We start from the raw sequence: 22,771 nt of genomic DNA on the forward strand, positions 1-22,771 counted from the left end.
CTACCACCTACCACTACCACCCTTCACTACACTGATGGGATCATTTCGAGATCTTAATGTGGTGCTGGAGATTGGAATATCCTTCTAATTACCAACAAAATAACCCAAACAGAAAATATAAAAGAAAATCAGAACTTCACAAATACTAATTTGATGTAAAGTGTTGCCGATTCATAAAACTTTCTTCTAAATAAAAAATAAAACTTCTAAATTCTAATCACCAACATTCTACAAAAAAATCAGAACTTTACATCGAGGTAAATTGGGAGAAACACCCATGTTTGTGTACACTCATAAACGAAGAAAACAAGAACAACAAAAAGAAAGAGTTAAAATTTCGAGAATGGAAGCTACCTCTCTAACCCATCTAAGTGCATTTTTATCAAGTCCTTCAGTGAACATCTTCACCTGCAGAAACAGGGTAACACCCAAAAATCTCGGCAACCAAAAACGCCTCAATGCAAATGCAACATCAAAAATTGGAAGCCAAAAGGGTGAGACCTTACCCAGAAGAAAATAAAAAATTGAACTTTTTTTACCCAACCAAATGAATGCTACTAGTATAACAAGTGATGACAGAGAACAGAGAACTCTGACATGTGTGACAAAGAAGGTTAAGGTTTTGTTTGAGTGAAGAACAAGAAGAAAAAGAAGATGGGTGTACCAAACAGGAATGTGAATCAGCTTAGGGAAGGTAGCAAAAAAAAAGAAAAAGAACAAAAAAAAAAAAGAAGAAGAAAAACCTAAATGGGGTGCGAGATTTGAGGGAGAAGAGCAAAACTAAAAGATGAAAAAAGGGGGATGCTTACTTAAAAAAGCTTTTTGCTTTCACAGATTTCACTCACTCGCTTACTCAGAACATGAAGAGAGAGAATAAGACACTCAAAAAGCCACTACGCTGCTCTCTGCTACTTGTTTCTTACTCTTTCATTGCTTCTTTTCAATTTTCAACTAATATAATTTGTACTCACATTTTTCAAAATTTATACACATAAATTAATAAATTAATAAAATTTATTTATTAAAAATAATTAGTATTTACGCTAAATAAACAAAGGCCAAAAATATTAAAAATTATTGACCCGAGAGTTTCTCTAATTTTAATTAGTAATTGCTTAAAATTTTAAAAATATTCTACATTCTACTTTGGCAATGAGATTTAGCTGAATCTCTAAAAAATTAATTAGATTTAATTAAGTTATTTTATTGAGTTTGTTTTATTTGGTGTAATATTTTTTAAGAGAATTTTAATTCAAATTTTAAGCATATTTTATCTTGTTTAGTTTTAATTGTGCAATAAATATTAAATATATACTAACAAAGTAAAGAGTTGTGTCACCTCAATTAGATCTTATTTTCAAAGTATAATTTGATCGAGGTTTTAAACAGTAATAACTTACATATCAATCAAATTTGACTTTTTATAATGTATTTTAAATGAACAAAATAATTTCTAAATAAAACAAGTTTTAATATTTAATGAAACTCATTGGTAGCAAAAATACATTTCCATATTCCAATTCATGCGTAAAATAGTCTTCAGGTCATTAGTGGTCAACTAGAACTAATATGGTAATATACAATTAGATTTTGATATAATCTTTATTTTTACAAGATATTTACGTACTTTACAAGTAATCGCTTAAATTAATTCGAACAAATTTTATATTGAAAATTTTAATTTTTAACAAATCCTTATCTTATTTAATATTTATTAAATAAGATAAATTATAGTTATTATTAGTTGATTTTCTTTTGGTTATTAAATATTTCTGTTTATTTATTTTGGCAAGTTGCCAGATTCTCAAAGGAGCGTGCCAAAATCCTTAATAATTTGATTTCATTTTATACGCTGCTAATTACTTATGGTCGGTTTAAGAAGACATTATTTTATTTGAAGTTTTATTTGTTCTAAAATCTAAACGGCTAAACAAAGACATTGGTTACTACGAGGTCGTATGTTTTAGCTCAATAGGAGACTAGGAGTTACGTACACATTTACTGATTTATAAATAAAATAAAAAATTAGTCTCCCATATCTTAAAATATCAAACAACTTAATTTATAAAAATGTTATTTTTAAAAAAGATCAAAAACTAATATATATCTTTTTTTAAAAAGTATTAAGAGAATAATTTCTCCTTTTCATTTTATTGTAACTAATTCATCTTATATTAAAAGAAATTGAAAACTATCTAATTAAAAACTAATCTATGTAAAAAAAGTATTGGAAATCAATTTAGAGGATTATTCTTTAATAATAATAAGCTTATCATATAATACTTGTTAGTTGTAACCAGTGAAACTGTGAAAGGGAATGAATGGTACATTTAAATTTTAATTTAATTGCATCGGAAACTCGAACGTTACAAGTGGGGACACCTTTATGGTCCTTATCTTAATATATAAAAAACATAATAAATAACTATAATTCCAAGCTTATGATATGAGAAATACAAAAGCCAAAGTTTTAAAGGGTCCCAACTAATGCCACAATCACATGGTGGGTCACACTTTTGACGCCTACGATAGCTTTTTCTTTGTTCTTGGCTTCTTATATTTTATGTCTGCACAACTAACGTAACAATTTTAGTAAAAGTTCAAATTCATTTTATGAGTGAATCAAATTATTCTTCAAAGTATTCTTTATATCAGATCAAATTTTCAAATTAACTAATGTATATTAGTATAGATTACATAGTATAAGATATATTTATTGAAATGTTATAAGAAATATGAAATTCATCTAATATACGTTAATTAATTTGACTGACGCATAAATTTGAGCGATATATATACTTGCTCTAACATTCAAATATTGAAACTTTAGTTAGGACTTTAGGCGGTGACCATGTGATTCATCTATTCAAAAGAAGATGAAGATATATGGTTAGGGAATAAATCACCATTTGTATCTATAAGAGATGAAAACACTGATATTTATATTAATGATAGTCTGAAATTAAAGTTATATCCATGATAGATGTTTTTCGTGTGACAAAAGTGCTCTGACTTGGATATGAGCTTGGTTTATGAGAATCCGATCCAGGGGCGGAACTTAGTTCAGATAAGGGGGGCCATGGCCCCCAAACTTTTGTTAAAAAAATTAGTAATACTTCTTTAGAAAATAAAAAATAGTTCAGTTTGTTCAAATACTTTATTATGACTTAAAATATCAAAGTTCAATCTTCATCTCTTGCTTTTATTGCACAATAGTTTTTAGTTTTAAACGTTCAAACCTTGATGGATTTGGACTGAACTGAGTGTATTCGCATTTCGCAACTCTCTATTCAATAAGCAGCACTCCTTCTACCTTTGAGTTCAAATATAAAAAATTAGGTATTTTTTATTTATGTAATTTAATATTATTTTATATTTTACTATTTATTTAATTTAATTTTTTATATGATAAAAAAATTAGAATATTCAATAAGTATTGATATTATTGTATTTGTATAAATTAATAAAAAAATTCAATAAATATTATAAATTTTAATATTTATCCTTCTAATTTTTTTTTTACATATTTTACAGGATATATATTCAAATTTTTATATAAAATAATCATGAAAAATCAAAGAATTGATCCATTTTTAAGAGGAAGGCTAATATTCAAGAAGGAGAACATATACTTTTTACAATATCAACACCTGTAGATAGTTTTTCTACTTTAATGAATCACGAAGTACGTGAGATACAACCTTCAAAAGTTCAAAGAGTTGCATCTGATGAGTTTGATCTTAATTCTTTAGAACGAGACGCTGAAAAACGGCTTTAAATTTGGCAATATCACCCAAATCAAAGAGATGAGGTTAGACGAATTTATCTTAAATGGGGTCCATATCAAAAGCATCTTGACAATTATCTTCTATCTGGCCCCCAAAATTGTATTTCAAGCTCCGTCACTGATCCGATCCTAGGTGGCACTCCAAACCACCAAATCCATATCTTAGTTGTCCATCTTAGGGTATTCCAAATCCCCGTGACCGCCAGATCCAGAAGACCTTCAACAACATCAAGATCACCATCCTCTACGGTTTCGTCACCATCCTTGTCCTTCGCGGCACCATCGGCATCAACCTCTCCTCCTCTGACGCTGATGCCGTCAACCAGAGCCTCATCGAGGAGACCAACCGCATTCTCGTTGAGATTCGCTCCGACTCTGACCCCGATGACAACGACACCCCTTTCGGTCCCAACGCCACCGCCGCCTTCTCCCTAAGCCCCAAGATCTCCGATTAGGATCAACAATGGCTCCAGCAAAGCCCTGAATACCCTAATTTCGTGAGAGGTAAAGCTCGAATCTTGCTCCTCACTGGTTCACCTCCAAAATCCTGTGACAACCATCTTTGGATTCTCCATTCTGCCGTAAGAAAAACTCGGTGACAGCCCCAAAAGATCAAACATTTCCTAGTCGTATTTTCCGAAGAGCTTCTCTCCTTCCCCACTCATATCCTCTCTTCCCTCGAACTCTTTCGCTGTTGAGTCCAGCACCGTCGAACCCTCCTCCGCATAAACCCTAGTCTAGGTCCCAACCGCGAAGGCAAAGAGATAACGAGGCACCGGCTGCTCCATCACAAACTCCTCCACCACGCGGTCTTGGCTGCACCACTTCAAGTTTAATGAGGCAAGCGTAGCGGCGTTGTCGTCACGTGGAGGGCGTTGTCATCACGCAATTTGCAGCCATGACTGCGGAGAGCTCAGAAGGGATGTTGAGGATGGCAGAGTAACAAATCGTTCGGGCAGAAATGTTGTGGGAGGGAAAGATAGAGCGCGCATGGATGGCTTGGCACTGAGTGTAGACGTAAGGGTGGATTTTGTTGCAGATTTGTGGAGGAAAGAGCCGTTAGAGTGCTGAAGAGGAAGGGAAGGTGGAGAAGGTGAGGATGAAGGAAGAGTGGTTGGAAAGCATGAGAGTGAGGAGGGTGTCCTTGATGGGATCAGAGGTGGTGGAGAGGGAGAAGATGATGGCTTCATCAGCGTAAAGGGCATAGTGGATGGTGAGGGAGCGAGCGTTGAGGAAGAAGGGGCCAGAGTGAGGTTTGGAGAGTGAAGAGTGTGGAGGCGTTTGGAGAGAGAGAGAGAGAGCGTGTGAGTGAGAGAGAGAGGGGTTGAAGATAAGGGATGGAGTGCCACCTAGGATCGGATTCTCACGAACCAAGTTCAGATTCAAGTCAGGACACTTTTGTCACACGAAGGGCATCTATCATGAGTATAACTTTAGTTTCAGGCTATCATGGGTATAAATATCAGCATTTTCATCTCTCATGAGTACAAATGGTCATTTATTCTATCGTTATTTTCTAAATACAGTCTTGGGGAGTGAAGTGTAAGTAGTAGTTTTAATTTGAAAAAAAAAATTGAAATCCGACAATGTAAGGTAGATAAACTTTTTCTTGTACGCTATTTGACATTGGCTTAATTTCAAATATTTAATCATTGCACTATCATTTTTGGACAAGGTACCTTCTATGCTAAGCTTAGTGAATTAATTAACTAAGGCGCCCACCGAACTTAACATTTTCAGCATACTTCATAGCCAGAATAGAATACCCAATAAACTTTGAGAACGACAGAAATAGAAGCTATTGCATATTTGCATGCATCCAATAAGGTTTAAAGAAGTGTTAGGGTTAGTAATTTTTGTACTTTGTAATCATTAATTGATTATTAATAATGTTTTTAATTGTGTAAAATTACATCAAATAATAAGAAATTATTCATTTTTTTTTGATAGTTAAATACTAACCATAAAATATAAAAATTATTGGCTCCTAAACTTTCTCTAACATTTATTTAGAAAATATTTTGTTTAAAAATTCCTCTCTCCTCTCTCTCCCACGTTCTGCTAGGTAGAAGAAGTGTAGTGCCCATGTCCGTACTCAGTAGCGGAACTTGAAATAAAATTTTGGGGGTTAGATAGAAAATAATTGTCAAAATATTTTTTATATGGACCACATTCAAGATAAGCTCGTCTAATCTCATCTCTCTGGTTTGGGTGATATTGCCAAATTTAAAGTCGTTTTTCAAGATCTCGTTCCAAAAAGTTAAGGTTAAAGTCATCAGATGTAACTTTTTGAACTTTTGAAGGTGATATCTCACTTTCTTCGTGATTCATTAAAGTAGAAGAACTATCTACAGGTGTTAATATTGTAAAAGTTATATGTTCTCCTTCTTAAATATTAGCCTTTCTCTTAAAAAATATATCAATTCTTTGATTTTTTTATTATTATTTTATATAAAAATTTGAATATATATCCTGTAAAATATGTAAAGAAGAAGTTAGAAGGACAAATATTAAAATTTATAATATTTATTGAATTTTTTTATCAATTTATACAAATACAATAATATTAATACTTATTGAATATTCTATTATTTTTTATCATATAAAAAATTAAATTAAATAAATAGTAAAATATAAAATAATATTAAATTAAATAAATAAAAAATATCTAATTTTTTATATTTGAACTTAAAGATAGAGAGAGTGTTGTTTATTGAACTTATTAGATACTTTAAGTCATAGTAAAGTATTTAAGTCAATTGAATTATTTTTTATCTTTTAAAAAAGTACTACTAAATTTTTTATAAAAAGTTTGGGGTCATGGCCCCCTTGTCTAAACTAAACTCCGCCACTGTCCGTACTCACATCGAGTCACACCACGCCAAGTGCAGCAATACCTCGGTGATATCCTGTTCCATTCAAACACAACCACATGTAAAACTCCAATATAGATAGAAACAAGCCAAACGTAGCCTCGGATGGAGATGAGGAACCTCTGATTATATATGATAATGAAGATGTTCAAGAAGGAGTACAAGGATGTAAAAATAGCCTGCTTGAAAAACTATTAACAGACAAAAACAATGCAAAACATATGGAAGAACCCAGATAGATCTAGAATAATGAAACTAAAGCCAAAGATTTATCAGGTTTTTTTCCACAAAGAAGCATATCTGAACAAAGTATTGAAGGGAGTCCATGGTAATTCAGAAATTCATGGCTGCTAGTCAAATAATGGGATATAAATGATGACCCTATTGATAAAGGACTCGAAAAAGCGGAGATCAAGATACAACTTTAGAACCTACCAGAATACTGCAAAACCACCAAACTGGGGATAAAGGTAGCTTCTGTCATTGGTGAAGTCAAAAGTTGTGAGATATATGAAAATGCTAGAGATCAAGTTTCCTGAAAGCAACAATCAACCTCAATATAAAAAAATCCACAGCTAAAATAGGAGAATATAGGGAGCAAAGAGGATGATTTCATGTAGATAGATTTCAGATATGAAAAATTTTCTAATTTTTGTTATTATGCGGTTTGATAGGGCATGAGGAGAATAATTGCGAAAAGGCAGCTATGGATGAAGAGAAAGGAGAAGTCTGATCTAAAGAGTTGGAGGCATGGATGAAAGCAGACAACATAGGAGTCATTGTGAAGCCAAAAAACAAAGGAATGAGTGTAACACCCTACCACACAAAACCTTACGCTTAAGTCGTAAAGCAGAGTTACGAGGTATTACAACATCTAAAAGTAAAATACGTACATAAATATAGTTGAAAGAATTCATATCTAGGAGTCTTGAAAAATAAGCTAAACAAAAGCGAAAACGGGAAGTCGTATTACACTCACAAAGATATGCGTAAGGGAAGATAACACATATGTATAGAGATTAGAGTTCCAAAAATACAGATATCAAGTTCCAAACTCGACCTGCGAAGCTAAAGCCGGCCAGAGTATATATATATATATATAATCCAAAGTTATCCCAAAACATAAATAAAACACATGCTTCTCCAAAAGCAATCTCAAAGAAGGCAAAATACAAAATATACATGTGGAGATTCTATATACATATATACATAGCCTAAAATAAAATATAACAGCCCAAAAGACAATTCTTCGCTTGTAAGGAGGATCTCCAAACGTTCAACAAGGTGCCTCTCGACTTGCATTTGAAAAATAACAAAAATATGTATGAAATGAGAATCGGGAGTTCTCAGCATAGTAAAGGTGTCCACATATTTAATATAAAAGGTCCCATGAAAACCAAAGGCATTCCTAGAACTTCCACACTTAGATTAATCTTAAAATTTATTCTAAACTGATAATATCGATAATCTAACTAAAGGATCCTAGACCTATTCTAACTCTGTACCTTCCTCAACTCTAAATCTCCCACCGGTGGAACAACCCTCATCACTCCTCCGTCAAGAGAGAGTCTCTTTGAAACATACACATACAAATCAAATAAAGAAAACACAAATAGAGGTATGTATATATATATATTATAATTTGCATACATATTAACAAAAATCATCATAGCTTGGTGACTGTGAATAGTTTTTCTTTTTTAGAGGGGCCAGTTTTTTTTGTTGAATTGACCGATCCGGTCCGATTTTAATAATACTGTTCAAAAGTATTTTCTGTTTTCTTTTTCTTTTTCAAACGTAACTTGAAAAAAGAAGACGAGACAGAAAAACTGAAGCTCCATAGTCAGTAAGTTTTTGAGGTTAGATCCTTCCATTTAAAAAATTTCAACAAAAATTTTAACTGATTAAACTGTTCGTCTCTTTCTCCTTTTTACAATCATATTAGATTCGTCAAAGTGAGAAATTTCTTCTCGAATTTACGATGAAGATTGAGATTCGGTTATTATGTATATCGTGGTTTAAGCATTGTTTTGACTAAATATAGAAAGAACATGAGCTACAAATTATTGGGGAAGAATCGATTTTTGTGAGCTAACACTGAGAAGTAAGTTTCGGTAACTTAATTAAGAATTGAATGTGTTTTGATACTTGGTTGATGATTGATTTACTTGATATATGAAACTGTGTTCATGTGACTTTAGAAGTTCTCTAGAAATAAAAAAATTGGGAGTCGGACGCCCGCACATTGAGAACTACTATAGGCACTAGGCGCCCCACATACATATATATACTTGGACGCTGGATGCTCTCTTTATCATATATGGTTGGTGCCCTACTTGGAACTTGGCGTCCTACTTGAAATTATGGTGCTGAGCACCCGTAAAAATGAAATTCCGAAGGCGTTTGACACTGCATGCGCGTGTTAAAGACTATGTCATTTGAGCTATGAAGCAAAGATAAAACATTATATTCAAAACATTCTTTATCTTCATGAATAATTCTAAATTTTATATTCAATTTATTAAATTATCTTTAATTTTATTACTTTTTTCCAAATTATTAATTTATATTTTTATTATATTCCTTCATTGTATCACACACTATTATTTCTCTTACTATTATTCTCTATACACATATCTCTCATTGTCTCAGCGCAACTGTTATATTGCCTTGTTCTCCTTTCTCTTTTTTTTTCTCCTTCCACCTTTTCTTCACCCGATTGTAATTAATTATCACCAAGTATAATTGTTACAATTTTTAATCTGATCTATCACTTTGATCTATAACCATCCATTATGTTCATTTTTATGAGTTGTTAAAGTGTTATTATTCGTTTTTGCCTCTTTTAAATATCTAGATGTATAAAAATAATAGTCTTTTATTGACGTGCGTGTTAAGTAATTTTATTGTTCTATTAATAAAAAATTTAAGACATAAAGCATTAAAAAATTTTGTTCAAATTATCAAAATTTAATGTTGGTAATCTTTAAAAACTAATATAAAAATATATTAATTTTAACTAATATAATAAAAATAGTATATTATTGTAAGTTTTTAACTAATAATTATAAATTTAAGTTACAATTTAATATAATACCTTAAAACATATGGTTCTCATTACTTTTTATATTTGACTACTATTATATAAGTTTCACGTTTGCCTTATTGTGCACATTAATTAAACTATACTTTATTATTTCATTTGGTATGTTTTGAAATAATGCGATCGTACTATAAAGATGACACTAGTTTTTATAACTAATGCGAATCGTTTTACTATTTTATTTGTCATTTAAATACGTACTATTCATAAAAAATAATTACTTAAAGTAAAATACTATATAAAGAAAGATAGAAAACTTTTGAATTTATCATTCGGGTTTGTATCTTAATTCTCACTTGATATTACTCAAATTTAATAGGTTGATGGTGGTGATTCTTTTTATTAATTAAAAAATTTAAACACCCTCTCTCTCTCACTCTCTTAATTTTATTAAATAATTTTTTTAGGTAAAAATATTTTTAACTTCCTCTATAATAAGTATTTTTTTTAAATTATTTAATGCATAAAATATCACATCCTTTTATTTTATCTTAAAAATTTCATGTTTTTTTTTTATCAAGACATTACGGTTTATTATATTATTATATATTATTTTTATACCACAAAATAAAAGGTGAAATTTTATATCTTTTTTTTGTTACTTATTTTATTTTATTTTGGCTATTTAAATTAGAATATATATGATCAATATATTTTCTATTAGTTATGCAATATTTTTACAATATTTTTTTTAGTTCCAATCGAAATGCTTTTAAAAAATCATCTTAGGATTACCTAAGTCATGTAATTCAAAGATCATTACATTCATATTCTAAAATTTCAAAAAAAATAAAAACTTTTTGTATTATTATAATTAGTTGAATGGAGAAATAATAACGATCACATCATAATTTTAGTTAATAAAGTAAAATAATTTATCAATTTATATTAAATTATTGGGTTATTCCTCTTGAATAAGATAGAATTGAAAAAAATGTAAAAGACAAAATTATAACATAATTTGAAAACTAAATTGATAGTTTTTGAAGAAAATTCTCGAATAAATAAATAAATAATATTAAAAATAATTAAATAAAAATTAAAGAGATGAAATGTAAGTTGTAAAATCCACAAAATTAGTAAATAATTAGCTAATAAATTAATTATTAATAAAAAATTAAAAAATAAAATTTTATAATTTAATGAGGTAGAATTAATTAAAACATAAATTTTGACAGTAATTTTAAAGGATTTGGCCCAAAATTGGGCCGAATGGGTCAAACTGGTTGAACCGGACCTGTATTGAGCCCAAGGCCCAATCCAACCCAGCCACACTTAATCAAACACATCCTTCCCTCTCCCTTTCCTCATTCACGCTGGGAAACATTTTGGAAAGGGGGAAGAGAGCTCAAATCCTTGTTCTACTTCAAATCACCATATCTTGTTACTCCGAGCTCTGATCGCCGCATCGTTTGCGGCCACGTGTCCGCGACATCGAGCTCTACAAAGGCCAGTGACTAATTTTGGTAAGGAACCTCAGTTTCATCTCAGATTTCTTTTTCCCCTTAATTTTTGAAATCCTTGAAGTTGGGTTGTTGAAACTTGATATCTTGGTGTTTAAGCTCAAATTAAACTCGATGGATTAGCGGATTTTGCTCATTTGAGGCATGGGTATGGTAAGGTTTCTCTAAACCTTGTGGATTCTTAGATTATTATGTGTTAGACATTGAAAATTGGTATATGGATGTGGTAATGCGTATAGGTAGTGTGTAATTGTGTTTTTGGAGCACCATTGAGGAGATGGAAACTTGATTTGGGTCATTGGATTGTTGAATTTGGTGGTGAAGCTTGATACTTTGCCTAATTATGTTGCCTTGGGTTATATGAGCAAATCGGCCAAGGTATGATTTTGGTTTCTCGTATTTAATATATAATGTCTTGTAAAAACCTAGGCTAGATGACCATAGGATAGGAATGAATGCATGAGCATGTTAATTGTTTAGTACCTTTGATGATATTTATTGATGTGGATTGAGCATTTGTTGGTGTTTGTTGATTATGATGGAAATAGAATGATGAATGATGGTTTGATGATGATTGATAAGTTGGTAATAATGACTGTGTATATGATGGTATGTTGAAGGTTGTTGGTATAATTATGAAGTTTATGTATGGTGGTTTTGTGTATCATTGTTAGAATTAAACCGGTGATTGAACCGGTCAAATTACTGATTTACTAGTTTATTGGTTCAACTGAAAAGTTACTGGTTGAACTGATAGAACCGGTCGTACGTAAATAAAAAATATAAAATAGTAAAAAACATAAAATTAAAATTTAAAATACATATATTTACTAACATTTTAATATGTAAATATATATTTAAAATTATAATAAAATAAAAATATTAATAATAAAATTAAAAATACAATATTATTATTGAAATATAAAATTAATATTTGATATAAATTAAATTTGATTTAAAAATTATATATAATATTATATGAACAAATATATAAACATATTAAAAGTAAGAAGATATAGAATTATATAGGAATGTAAGTTGCACTAGATATAGATTATATATAATTATAAACACATTATGTAGTAGGAAGATAGTTGGCCTAGTGGTGAAATTTTGTGCAAGCAATGCTAAGGTTCTAGGTTGAACCTTGTTTTAAGCATTTTTGCATATTAGCTGCAGTTGACCGGTCCAAAACGAGTTTGACCAGTTTAGCTTTCAGCATTTTTGCATATTAGCTGCAGTTGACCGGTCCAAAATGAATTTGACCGGTTTAGCTGTGATTCGCACCAATTTTGACCGGTTCAAGTGAGTTTGACCGGTTTGTTACCTTAAATGGTCAAAACATCAAACCGAACCAGATAGGGGTTTGATTCTCCAATTTTCTAGTTGAATCGGCCGGTCCAGTTCGATTTTTATAACTATGGTTTTGTGAAAATGAGGTATGGATGTTGATAAAAGGGTGTGATATTGTGTTAATATGATATGGTATGTTGTGGTGCTGATTATATATGTAGAATGTTGAGGTTTGAGTTTGAATTTTGATGAAAATAGAGGCTGAGGGATTTTGTATAAATTTGAGTTTTAGTCAAACTTTGGCTAGCCATAACTCAATTTTTAGACTCCCGAATTGTGTCAAACTTATTTCATATGAAAATTGGGTCCGTGAAGTTTACGCCATTCGAAGAACGAATGAAAAATATTTTAAAATGAAAAAGTTATGGTTGTCGGAAGTTCGAAGCGCAAAAATGGAAATTCTGCATCATTCAGCATTTCTGCAAGGCTTGCGTACGTGACCACTGCACGTGACGCGACTAATCTATTCGGGTTGGACATCTTGCGTACGTGAGCAGGGTGCTTGCGTATGCGAACAGTGGTTTTTGAGGGGTTGCGTACGCGACCACCATCGCGCGACGCGACCAACCTATTCAGGTTGGGTATCTTGCGTACGCGAGCATGGAAATTTTCACGCCCACACGTATGCGTGGCCCACGTGTACACCTGACTCCTGTTTCAGCAAACATAAATTTTGTGTTTTAAAGCTTGATTTTGAACCTCTAAACCTCTATTTTTACTCTTTTAATTTAGTCCCTACACTTTAGGGGTATGTCTAGTAATATGATGAAGTTAGGAAAGGTGGTAACTTGGAGATGAGGAAAGACTTTTAAAAGGTAACAGGTGGTTGGGGAAGATGGTATTTGATTTGATAAAGATGATGAAAGTGGTATATGAGGCAAGTAAGAGAGTAATGTAGTATTGAGAATGATGTATGAGATAATTGATGATGTTAATTAATTGAGAACGATGAGATGAGTTATGAAATATTATTGAGCATAAAAATGATATTTATGAGATATAATTGATTATTATTGAGACGTTTGTTGACCCCCTATACGCAAGACGTGACTGGGCACTCTAACTCCCCGGGTTCCCCCATGGGCATGCATATACATATATTATTGAGCTTAGGGTGTTGCCTTTCCCATGTCAACTTGGGAATCTTCCGATGGAATATTATTGAGCTTAGGGTGTTGTCTCTCCATGTCAGCTTGGGATTCTTCCCATGGACATTGTTGAGTTTGGGGTGTTGTCTCCCCCATGTCAGCTTGGGTTATATCCCATGGTTTATTTTTTAGCTTGGGGATGCACATACAGAGGGACTATCCATGGTTAGCTACTAGGACATATCGGGCTGGTTATGTAACCGACAGTTGATATCACCAGCCATAGGACATGCATACATCATGTGCATATTGTTTGAATTGCTTGCTTGTGCATTAATTGAGATTTCCTAAATGATTTTAATATGCTAATTACTATACTTGATATCTGTATTATTTGTATTCTATCCATGTTTGCCATTGTCTGTTTGTTTGTTTTTGTAAATTCACTGAAATTGGAGGAACGGAGGAAAGGCAGAGAAGTTAGGGATTTACTTAGGCTTAAGACTGGGTTAAGTTAGGAATCTCTAGAAAACTACCTTGACTTATGGTTTCTACTTTAGTTCTTTAAGCTTTATAATTTGAGTATCGGCGTTCTATGATTGCCTTTGGCATTTCCAGGACCTTATATCTTATGTATGGCACCTTAACCATACTGAGAACCCCCGGTTCTCATCCCATACAATATTGTTGTTTTTCAAATGCAGGTTGAGAAGCACCACTCTGTATTCTGGAGACTCGGATGAAGCGAAGACCTCTTGGGGATCAGGGATGTATTTTGTTTATATTTATATATGTATGTAGATTCTCCACCTTGTATTTTTTAAGTTTGTCTCTCTTAGAGGTTGACTCGGAGAAACAGGTCATCGTTTTTCTGCTTTGGATCATTTTGGGATTCTTGTGTATATATGTAAATATATTTATATGCTCTGTCCGATTCTAGCTTCACGAGCCGGGTCAGGAGCCTTGTTATCTATATCTTGAAACTCTCATCCTACTTCGTTACGTTGTCGCTTCGTGAGTGTTGCGCTTTTCGTTTTACCGCTTTTGTTTTGACTTTTCTTCAAAGGTTCCTAGTTATGAACTTTTTCAAACTATAATATATACAATTATACTTTTAGAGGTCATAAGACCTCACCATATCTATTTTATGACTTAAGCATAAGACTCTGTGTGGTAAGGTGTTACAATTTTGATGTATAGTATATATATATATATAACTCTCCAAACAACTTGTGTTATTTTGTACCTCTTAGAGGTTTATGGAGAACTAAGGTTTTATATATGTATTTTGGACTTTGAGTTACATATATATGTATCTAAAAATTCTCCGGCTAGCCTTAGCTTCGCAGGCTGAGTTAGGAGCTTGTTATTTTGTACTCTTGACTGATAAACCCCATTTGTAGGGTCTATCTTATGCTTCATTTAAGGGATTTTATCACCTTTTACCCACATTTATTCAATGAAATAACATGGTTTTGTAAATTCTCCTTTAATTGTGCTTAAGAGTGAACACATGCTTTTTAGGACTTAGAATAGCTAAATTTAATTCACCTTGATTCCATTAGATGCCTTGATATGTTTGTTAAGTGATTTCAGATTTAGGAGGCAAAGATTGGATCAAGGGAATGAAGAAAAAGCATGTATAAATGGAGAACTCATGAAGAAATGAAGGAATTGCAAAAGCTGTCAAGCCGACCTCTTCGCACTTAAACGACCATAACTTGAGCTACAGAGGTCCAAAGGTTCCAGTTGTGTTGGAAAGCTAACATCTGGAGATTCGAAACGATATAAGATTTTTCATAGTTGCTATATGTATGGTGATGCGTACACGCACACGTCGTTGCTGCCATATGATCCACTTAAAGCAATTAGTGGCCAGCGAATTCTAAAGCCTTGTGGGCCTAATCCAACTCATTTCTGATGCTATTTGACCCAAGGATTGAAGAGGGATGGGACATCTAGTCATTAGTTTAGTTTTATTATGCTTTTAGTTAGTTTCTAGAGAGAGAAGCTCTCACTTCTCTCTAGAATTAGGAGTAGGTTAGATCTAGTTTAATTTCATGCTTTGATTTACTTTTCCTTTTGTAATTCTTCTTCTTCTACCTTTTCTCTTTCTAGTTTTACATTTAATTCATGTTATTCTCTACTTTTATATTGATGCACTTTTGTTTCTTCTATTTTCCTTTAATACAATTTATGATTCATGTTCCTTTATTGTTCATTTGATTTGTTGTTGTTTAATTCCTTGCAATTCAGTAGTGTAGATTTACTTTCCTTGTAATTTTACTATGCTTTCCTTTTGTGCCTTCCAAGTATTTGATAAAATGCTTGGTTGGATTTTAGAGTAGAATTTTATGCTCTTGGCTTGGGAAGGTAACTTAGGAACTCTTGAGTTCCTAATGTCCAAGTGATTGACGATTGGGAGCCATTAACTCTAGATTTCACTAATTGATTTGGTGGAGAACTAGGACTTATGGACTTGGATTGACATAGCTCACTTGACTTTCCTCTACTATTAGTTAGGGGTTAACTTAGTGGGGTTGGTCCTTGCCAATTCTCATGTTGTGGTTAGTGATTAGGATAGAGATCCTTGACCACCAAACCTTGCCAAGACCTTTTTGTAGTTGTTAGTTTATTTTCATTGTATTTTACATTTCTTGTTTCCTATCTCAAAAACCCCAAAACATAACTCATAACCAATAACAAGAACACTTTATTGCAATTCTTAGGGAGAACGACCCGAGGTTCAATACTTCGGTTTATAAATTTAGGGGTTTGTTACTTGTGACAAACAAAATTTTTGTATGAAAAGACTATTGTTGGTTTAGAAACTATACTTGCAACGAGAATTCATTTGTGAATTCTAGACCACAAAAAAGTCTTATCATCATTGACCCTCTACTCATGTCTTTTATATATATATGTTAGTGAACCATAGCTTTCTTAACGGTTATTTATGCAAGAAAAAAAGACATTAGAAAAAACAAAACTTTGATTGAAATTACAACTTAATTCTTGATATTGGATTTTTTACTACAATTCCTTCTTTCCTTCTCCTCGGTACATTTTTATTTTCAAACATTAGTGCCATAATCCTAGCTACCACAAAAATCAACAACATATAAAAATTTTTAAAAATATAATAACAATACTTTAGAAAAAATATTTATTATTCATAATAAATTTAATAATATTATTCATTTTTTTAAAAATGCATGTATGCATATAATGAATTCTTTATTTATGTTTGTTAAAAATTGAGACCGAATTGCAAGTCAGAGTACAGTATATCACAGAGTACGTAGTGAGTACTAAACCATATAAATTAAGACTATTTTTTTTGTCTTCATTTCTTCTAAAGTATACTTTTTTTCCTTAAAAATAGCTTCATTCTTAATTTTCTATGTAAACCATATGAATGCAAAAAATATATACTCCATCTACTCTCAATCTTTTTTTGAGTGTGCCTTAATCTAGTATAAATAAATATCTTTCGTACTACCACAAATTGTTAAAAGGTTATAACCACTTTTTTTTATAGTTATCATAAAAATAGAAGAATTTTTGGTATGGTTAATTATGAGTAATTTTTTCTAGCAATTTTTTGGAGACAAAAAAATAAAAGTAATACATAATTAATTTAATAAATGAAAAAAGATACAGAGAGATAAAAAAATAATAAAAGTAGACAAAGACCTGAAAGAAGAGAATGGAATAAAAAAGAAGATGAAGTGATTGGAAGTTATGCGTGAAATAGAAAAGTAATCGCAATAGGAATGAAAAAAAGTTAATTAGTAATTTACTTTTTTGACCTTTTTCAAAATAAAAGGTTATATCAGTTACTCTTTATTAATAGGGTTAAGATGGGAAAGAAAAAATTAGATACCAAACTTTCATATTTCCTTTATATATTGTTATAACTTGTGGTGTTGTCTCTCCGATGTCAGCTTGGGATTCTTCCCATGGAATATTATTGAGCTTGGGGTGTTGTCTCTCCCATGTCAGCTTGGGTTCCGTCCCATGGTTTATTTTAGAGCTTGGGGATGCGCGTACAGAGGGATTGTCCATGGTTAGCTACTAGGACATGTCGGGGCTAGCTATGTAACCGACAGTTGTTATCAACAGCCATAGGGCAGGCATACATCATGTGCATATTATTTGAATTGCTTGCTTGTGCATTAATTGGGATTGCCTAAATGATTTTAATATGCCAATTGTTATACTTACTATCTATATTACTTGTATTCTATCCGTGTTTGCCATTATCTGTTTGTTTGTCTATGTAAATTCACCAAAATTGAAGGAACGGAGGAAAGGCAGAGAAGTTAGGGATTTAGTTAGGCTTAAGACTGGGTTAAGTTAGGAATCCCTAGAACACCACCTTGACTTATGGTTTCTACTTTAGTTCTTTAAACTTTATAATCTGAGTGTCGGCGTTCTAGGATTGCCTCTGCATTCCCAAGACCTTATATCTTATGTACGTGGTGAAGGATTACCATGTGTTCATAAGATGCTGCAGAAGAAAAAAAAGTAATTCTAAAGATCTATTTTGTGCTTAAACTTTGTTCTAATAATAAATATATAGTAGATCAGATCTAAATACCTGAGTATGCTAGTAAAAATCTTTTTCTCCTTCAATGGTAGGAAGGCGCTATGCGTGTCCACACCGAGACCAACCTTTGCTGTCAACACTTTGACCAATGAATATCTTATCTAAACTGAAAACCTCTTTGCAACTTTTTGCACACCATAAAATTCTTCTCCAAGAATTAGGCTCACATACATTTATGTGTGTAGAGGTAAAAAAATAAAGTTCTTGTTATTCTCTCTCATTTACTCTACTCTTGGCATACATATATATAGTATGAGATTTGTTACTGATTTTAAATTTGATTTTCAATTCAAATTTAAATCATATCTTGAAATTCCAAATCTGAATCCTTCAAATTTTATGAATTATATCATAACAATTTAAAACATAATCGATTTGGATCTCATCCAAATTTATAATTCAAATTCAAAAATAGAATAACTAATTATTCTCAGATCTCATTTAATATTCTCAATTATCATATTATTATATTCTTGGTGCTAGTAAAGAATACAATAATATTCTATTTAAATTAATACAATTATTTATTTGATCAAATCAAAATAATAATTAAATAATTCTATAACAAAGATTAGAACACTTGTTAGTGTGTGACCCCATAGGTTGAATACTAAGTGGGTAGTATATTAGTAATACTAAATTTACTAATCAAGGTTGGCGTCTAGCAACACTCCTCAACAACCCGATAGTATGAAGTAATATATTTTCACTAAGAACCTTAGAAGAACAAAGTATAATTCTTTCCATCTTTTCAGTTCTTGGTTAACCCTTAGAGTATGGTTTAATTGTCAAACTCTAACTTGTTATCATTATTATAATGAACTGTGAATGACTTAAGAAACTCATTTCTTCATTCATTCAATCTCCTTGGCCAAGATTTTATTCATCTCAGTCATTATAATCATAGAGCTCATACTCTTTACCAAGAGTTGACGGATTCCTTATTGACTTATCATTAATTCTACAAGTATTTAAATTATACCCAATATCATTCAACTAGCACCTAGGGTATTAGGTGTCCGGAATCAAAGCATAATAAATACATTGTTAATTACTATAATAGTCACAGGTCAAAGAAAACTCTATTACTATGTTCATCTTGAGAATAACAAAGGATACTCTTTATATATGTATTTTAGACTTTGGGTTATGTATATATGTATCTAAAAATTCTCCGGCTAGCCTTAGCTTCGCAAGCTGAGTTAAGAGGTTGTTATTTTGTACTCTTGACCTTCTACTCATGTCTTTTGTATATATATGTTAGTGAACCATAGCTTTCTTAACGGTTATTTATGCAAGAAAAAAAGACATTAGAAAAAACAAAACTTTAATTGAAATTACAACTTAATTCTTGATATTGGATTTTTTACTACAATTCCTTATTTCCTTCTCCTCGCTACATTTTTATTTTCAAACATTAGTGCCATAATCTTAGCTATCACAAAAATCAACAACATATAAAATTTTTTAAAAATATAATAGCAATACTTTAGAATAAATAAATAAATCAAATTTGATTAAAAATAAATTAAACAAAAATTACAAATTAAAACAGAATTACCGTTCTAAACTAAGATTTAAAATAAAACTAAAAAATGACTAATTTATGGTCAAATAATAGAATCAAGAATCATGTAAAATAGAATGTGACCTAACAAAATAAAAGATGTTATGAATAAAAAATTATTCATAATATCATTTTTTTAAAAATGCATGTATGCATATAATGAATTCTTTATTTATGTTTGTTAAAAGTTGAGACCGAATTGCAAGTCAGAGTACAGTATATCACAGAGTACGTAGTAAGTACTAAACTATATAAATTAAGACTATTTTTTTTCCTTGTCTTCATCCCTTCTAAAGTGTACTTTTTTTCCCTTAAAAATCGCTTCATTCTTAATTTTCTATGTAAACCATATGAATGCAAAAAATATATACTCCATCTACTCTCAATCTTTCCTTCACTGTACTTTAATCTAGTATAAATAAACATCTTTCGTACTTCCACAAAATGTTAAAACGTTATAACCATTTTTTTTATATTTTTCATAAAAATAGAAGAGTTTTTTTTAATTATGAGTCATTTTTTCTTGCAATTTTTTGGAGACAAAAAAAATAAAAGTAATACATACATAATTTAATAAATAAAAAAAGATACTGAGAGATAAAAGAATAATAAAAGTAGACAAAGACCTGAAAGAAAAAAATAGAATAAGAAAGAAGATGAAGTAATTGGAAGTTATGCGTGAAATAAAAAAGTAATCGCAATAGGAGTGAAAAAATTTAATTAGTAATTTACTCTTTTGACCTTTTTCAAAATAAAAGGTTATATCAATTACTCTTTATTAATAGGGTTAAGATGAGAAAGCAAAATTGGATACCAAACTTTCCTATTTCCTTTATATATTGTTCTAGATATTGTTAAAGATATAAAAGTATGTTGTATACTATATAATTTAAGGTAACTTGGTGTAAGTATGATAAAAGTGGCGTTGGGCGTGCAATAATCTCCCACATATATTTAGTTTATACTATATAAGATAAATGTAAAAATCAACCTCGTCAGGTTGAGAGGAAGTTAAGGACATGCAACTTTGTGGACTGGGTTTTGGTAAATCCGGAGGGTACTGCAGGTGGGCTTGCTCTAGCATGGAAGGATGGGGTGGAGACTGAAGTTATTCTGTCCAATCGGTTCTTCATTGCTGCCAGAATTAAAGACCCAGTTAACAATGAAGTTTGAGGAGTTGTAGGGGTGCATTTAAGTACGTCAGATCAGACACAGGCTTATCAATTTGGGAAATTATCATCATTTTTTCTTCAACTGCATAATCGTTTTCTTGTCCTTGGAGATTTTAATGCTATCACCAGTCTCCAAGAGAAGGATGGCGGGGGAGTCAAATCTAATACTTCCATGGCTGCTTTTTCTGGGTTTATTAACGAAAATGGCTTGGTAGACTTGGGTATGGTTGGGAGACCATTTACTTGGTCCAATAAAAGAAGAGTTAATCCAAGAACGTTTAGATCGATTCATGGATGATGATGTGTGGTTCAATTCCTATCCGGCCGCAGTAGTTACTAGATTGTCTGAGAATGGATCTGATCACGCCCCATTATTGTTAGACTCAAATCCTCCACTGGAAAAATCTAAAAGAAGGTTCAAGTTCTAGGAACGTTGGTGTGGTTTGGAAGGGGTTCGGCAGCTAATAGCAGAAATTTGGAATGTTGAAGTTACAGATTCATCAATATTTAGACTGGCTGAAAAATTGAAGCTTTGTCGGCACCGCTTGGTTCAATGGCAACAGGAAAATCGTACTAACTCTGCAAAGCATATTCAGGAACTGAATGCTAGTATTGAGGAGTTGCGAGGCTTAGGAGTACAAGGAGGGGATCAACTAGATCAACTTGAACGAATGTTAGAGGCTGCCCACATCCGGGAGGAAAGTTTTTGAAAGGATAAGTCACGTATTAAATGGTTACAACTTGGTGATAGGAACACAAAATTCTTTCATCGAAATTTCCAAGCAAGGAACCGAAGAAACAAACTTTGGAGACTAGTTGGAAATAACGGTGCAATTGCCACATCTCATAGAGACATAGCAACAGTGGCGGAAAGATATTTTCAGGAGATCTTCACATCAAATAACCCTACTGATCCTAGTCACGCTTTTGAAGAGTTTGAGGCTAAAGTTACACCAGCTATGAACCGTAAACTAATCTGGCCAGTTTCAATGGAAGAAGTTAAACAAGTAAATTTTAACATTCATCCCCAAAGTGCTCCAGGTGAGGATGGTTTTACTGCAAAATTCTTTCATTTCTATTGGGATATAGTTGGTGGGGATGTTTTTCGTGCAGTGAAGAGTTTCTTTATGGATGGTCGGATACTGAGGAGCTTTAACCACACCCAAATTTGTCTCATTCCAAAAATCCCAGATGCTAGGGATATGACACAGGTGAGGCCTATCAGCTTATCCTCAGTGTTCTATAAAATTATTTTGAAGGTATTAGTTCACATATTGCAAGAAATTATGAATTCTTTCATTAGTCCTAATCAAAGTGCTTTCTTGAAGGGTAGGCTCATTTTCGACAACATTTTAGTTGCTCATGAATGCATACACTATCTAAAGAATAAGAAAAGGGGTTTAGAAAATGAAATGGCAGTTAAGCTGGACATGAGCAAAGCCTATGATAGAGTTGAATGGCAATTCTTGTGGTTTATTCTGGAGAAACTCGGTTTTGATCCCCGATGGATTTGATGGGTTCGGGAAGTCATCACAACTGTTTCTTACTCGGTTATTATGGAAGGACAACCTTTTAGTTTTTTTTAAACTAAATAGGGGCATCTGACAGGGTGATCTCCTATCCCCATATCTTTTTCTTTTCTATGCAGAAGAACTTTCCTTCTTGCTACACAAGGCTGAGCAAAATAGTGTTATCCGTGAAATTCAGATTAACAGAAGATCTCCTAGGGTGAACCACCTACTATCTACAGACG

General features: G+C 32.0%; 2 protein-coding genes across 2 annotated transcripts in view; both read right to left on the bottom strand.

Annotated features, from left to right (window-relative positions):
• LOC107608964 overlaps positions 1-901 on the bottom strand; it is a gene marked incomplete in the record, with an annotated part of 11,386 nt that extends 10,485 nt beyond the window's left edge. Inside the window, 2 exon segments of the mRNA XM_016310757.2 lie at positions 8-84; positions 355-901. Coding sequence (XP_016166243.1) covers positions 8-84; positions 355-402 — 125 coding nt within the window.
• LOC107607063 (leukotriene A-4 hydrolase homolog) lies at positions 4,253-21,192 on the bottom strand. The gene is given in 3 exon segments (XM_021107783.1): positions 4,253-4,663; positions 4,665-5,182; positions 21,145-21,192. Coding segments are annotated over 3 exon segments (909 nt in total). The 3' UTR covers positions 4,253-4,320.

This window comes from Arachis ipaensis, chromosome B07, assembly GCF_000816755.2.
Source record: "Arachis ipaensis cultivar K30076 chromosome B07, Araip1.1, whole genome shotgun sequence".
NCBI classification, from domain to species: Eukaryota; Viridiplantae; Streptophyta; class Magnoliopsida; order Fabales; family Fabaceae; genus Arachis; species Arachis ipaensis.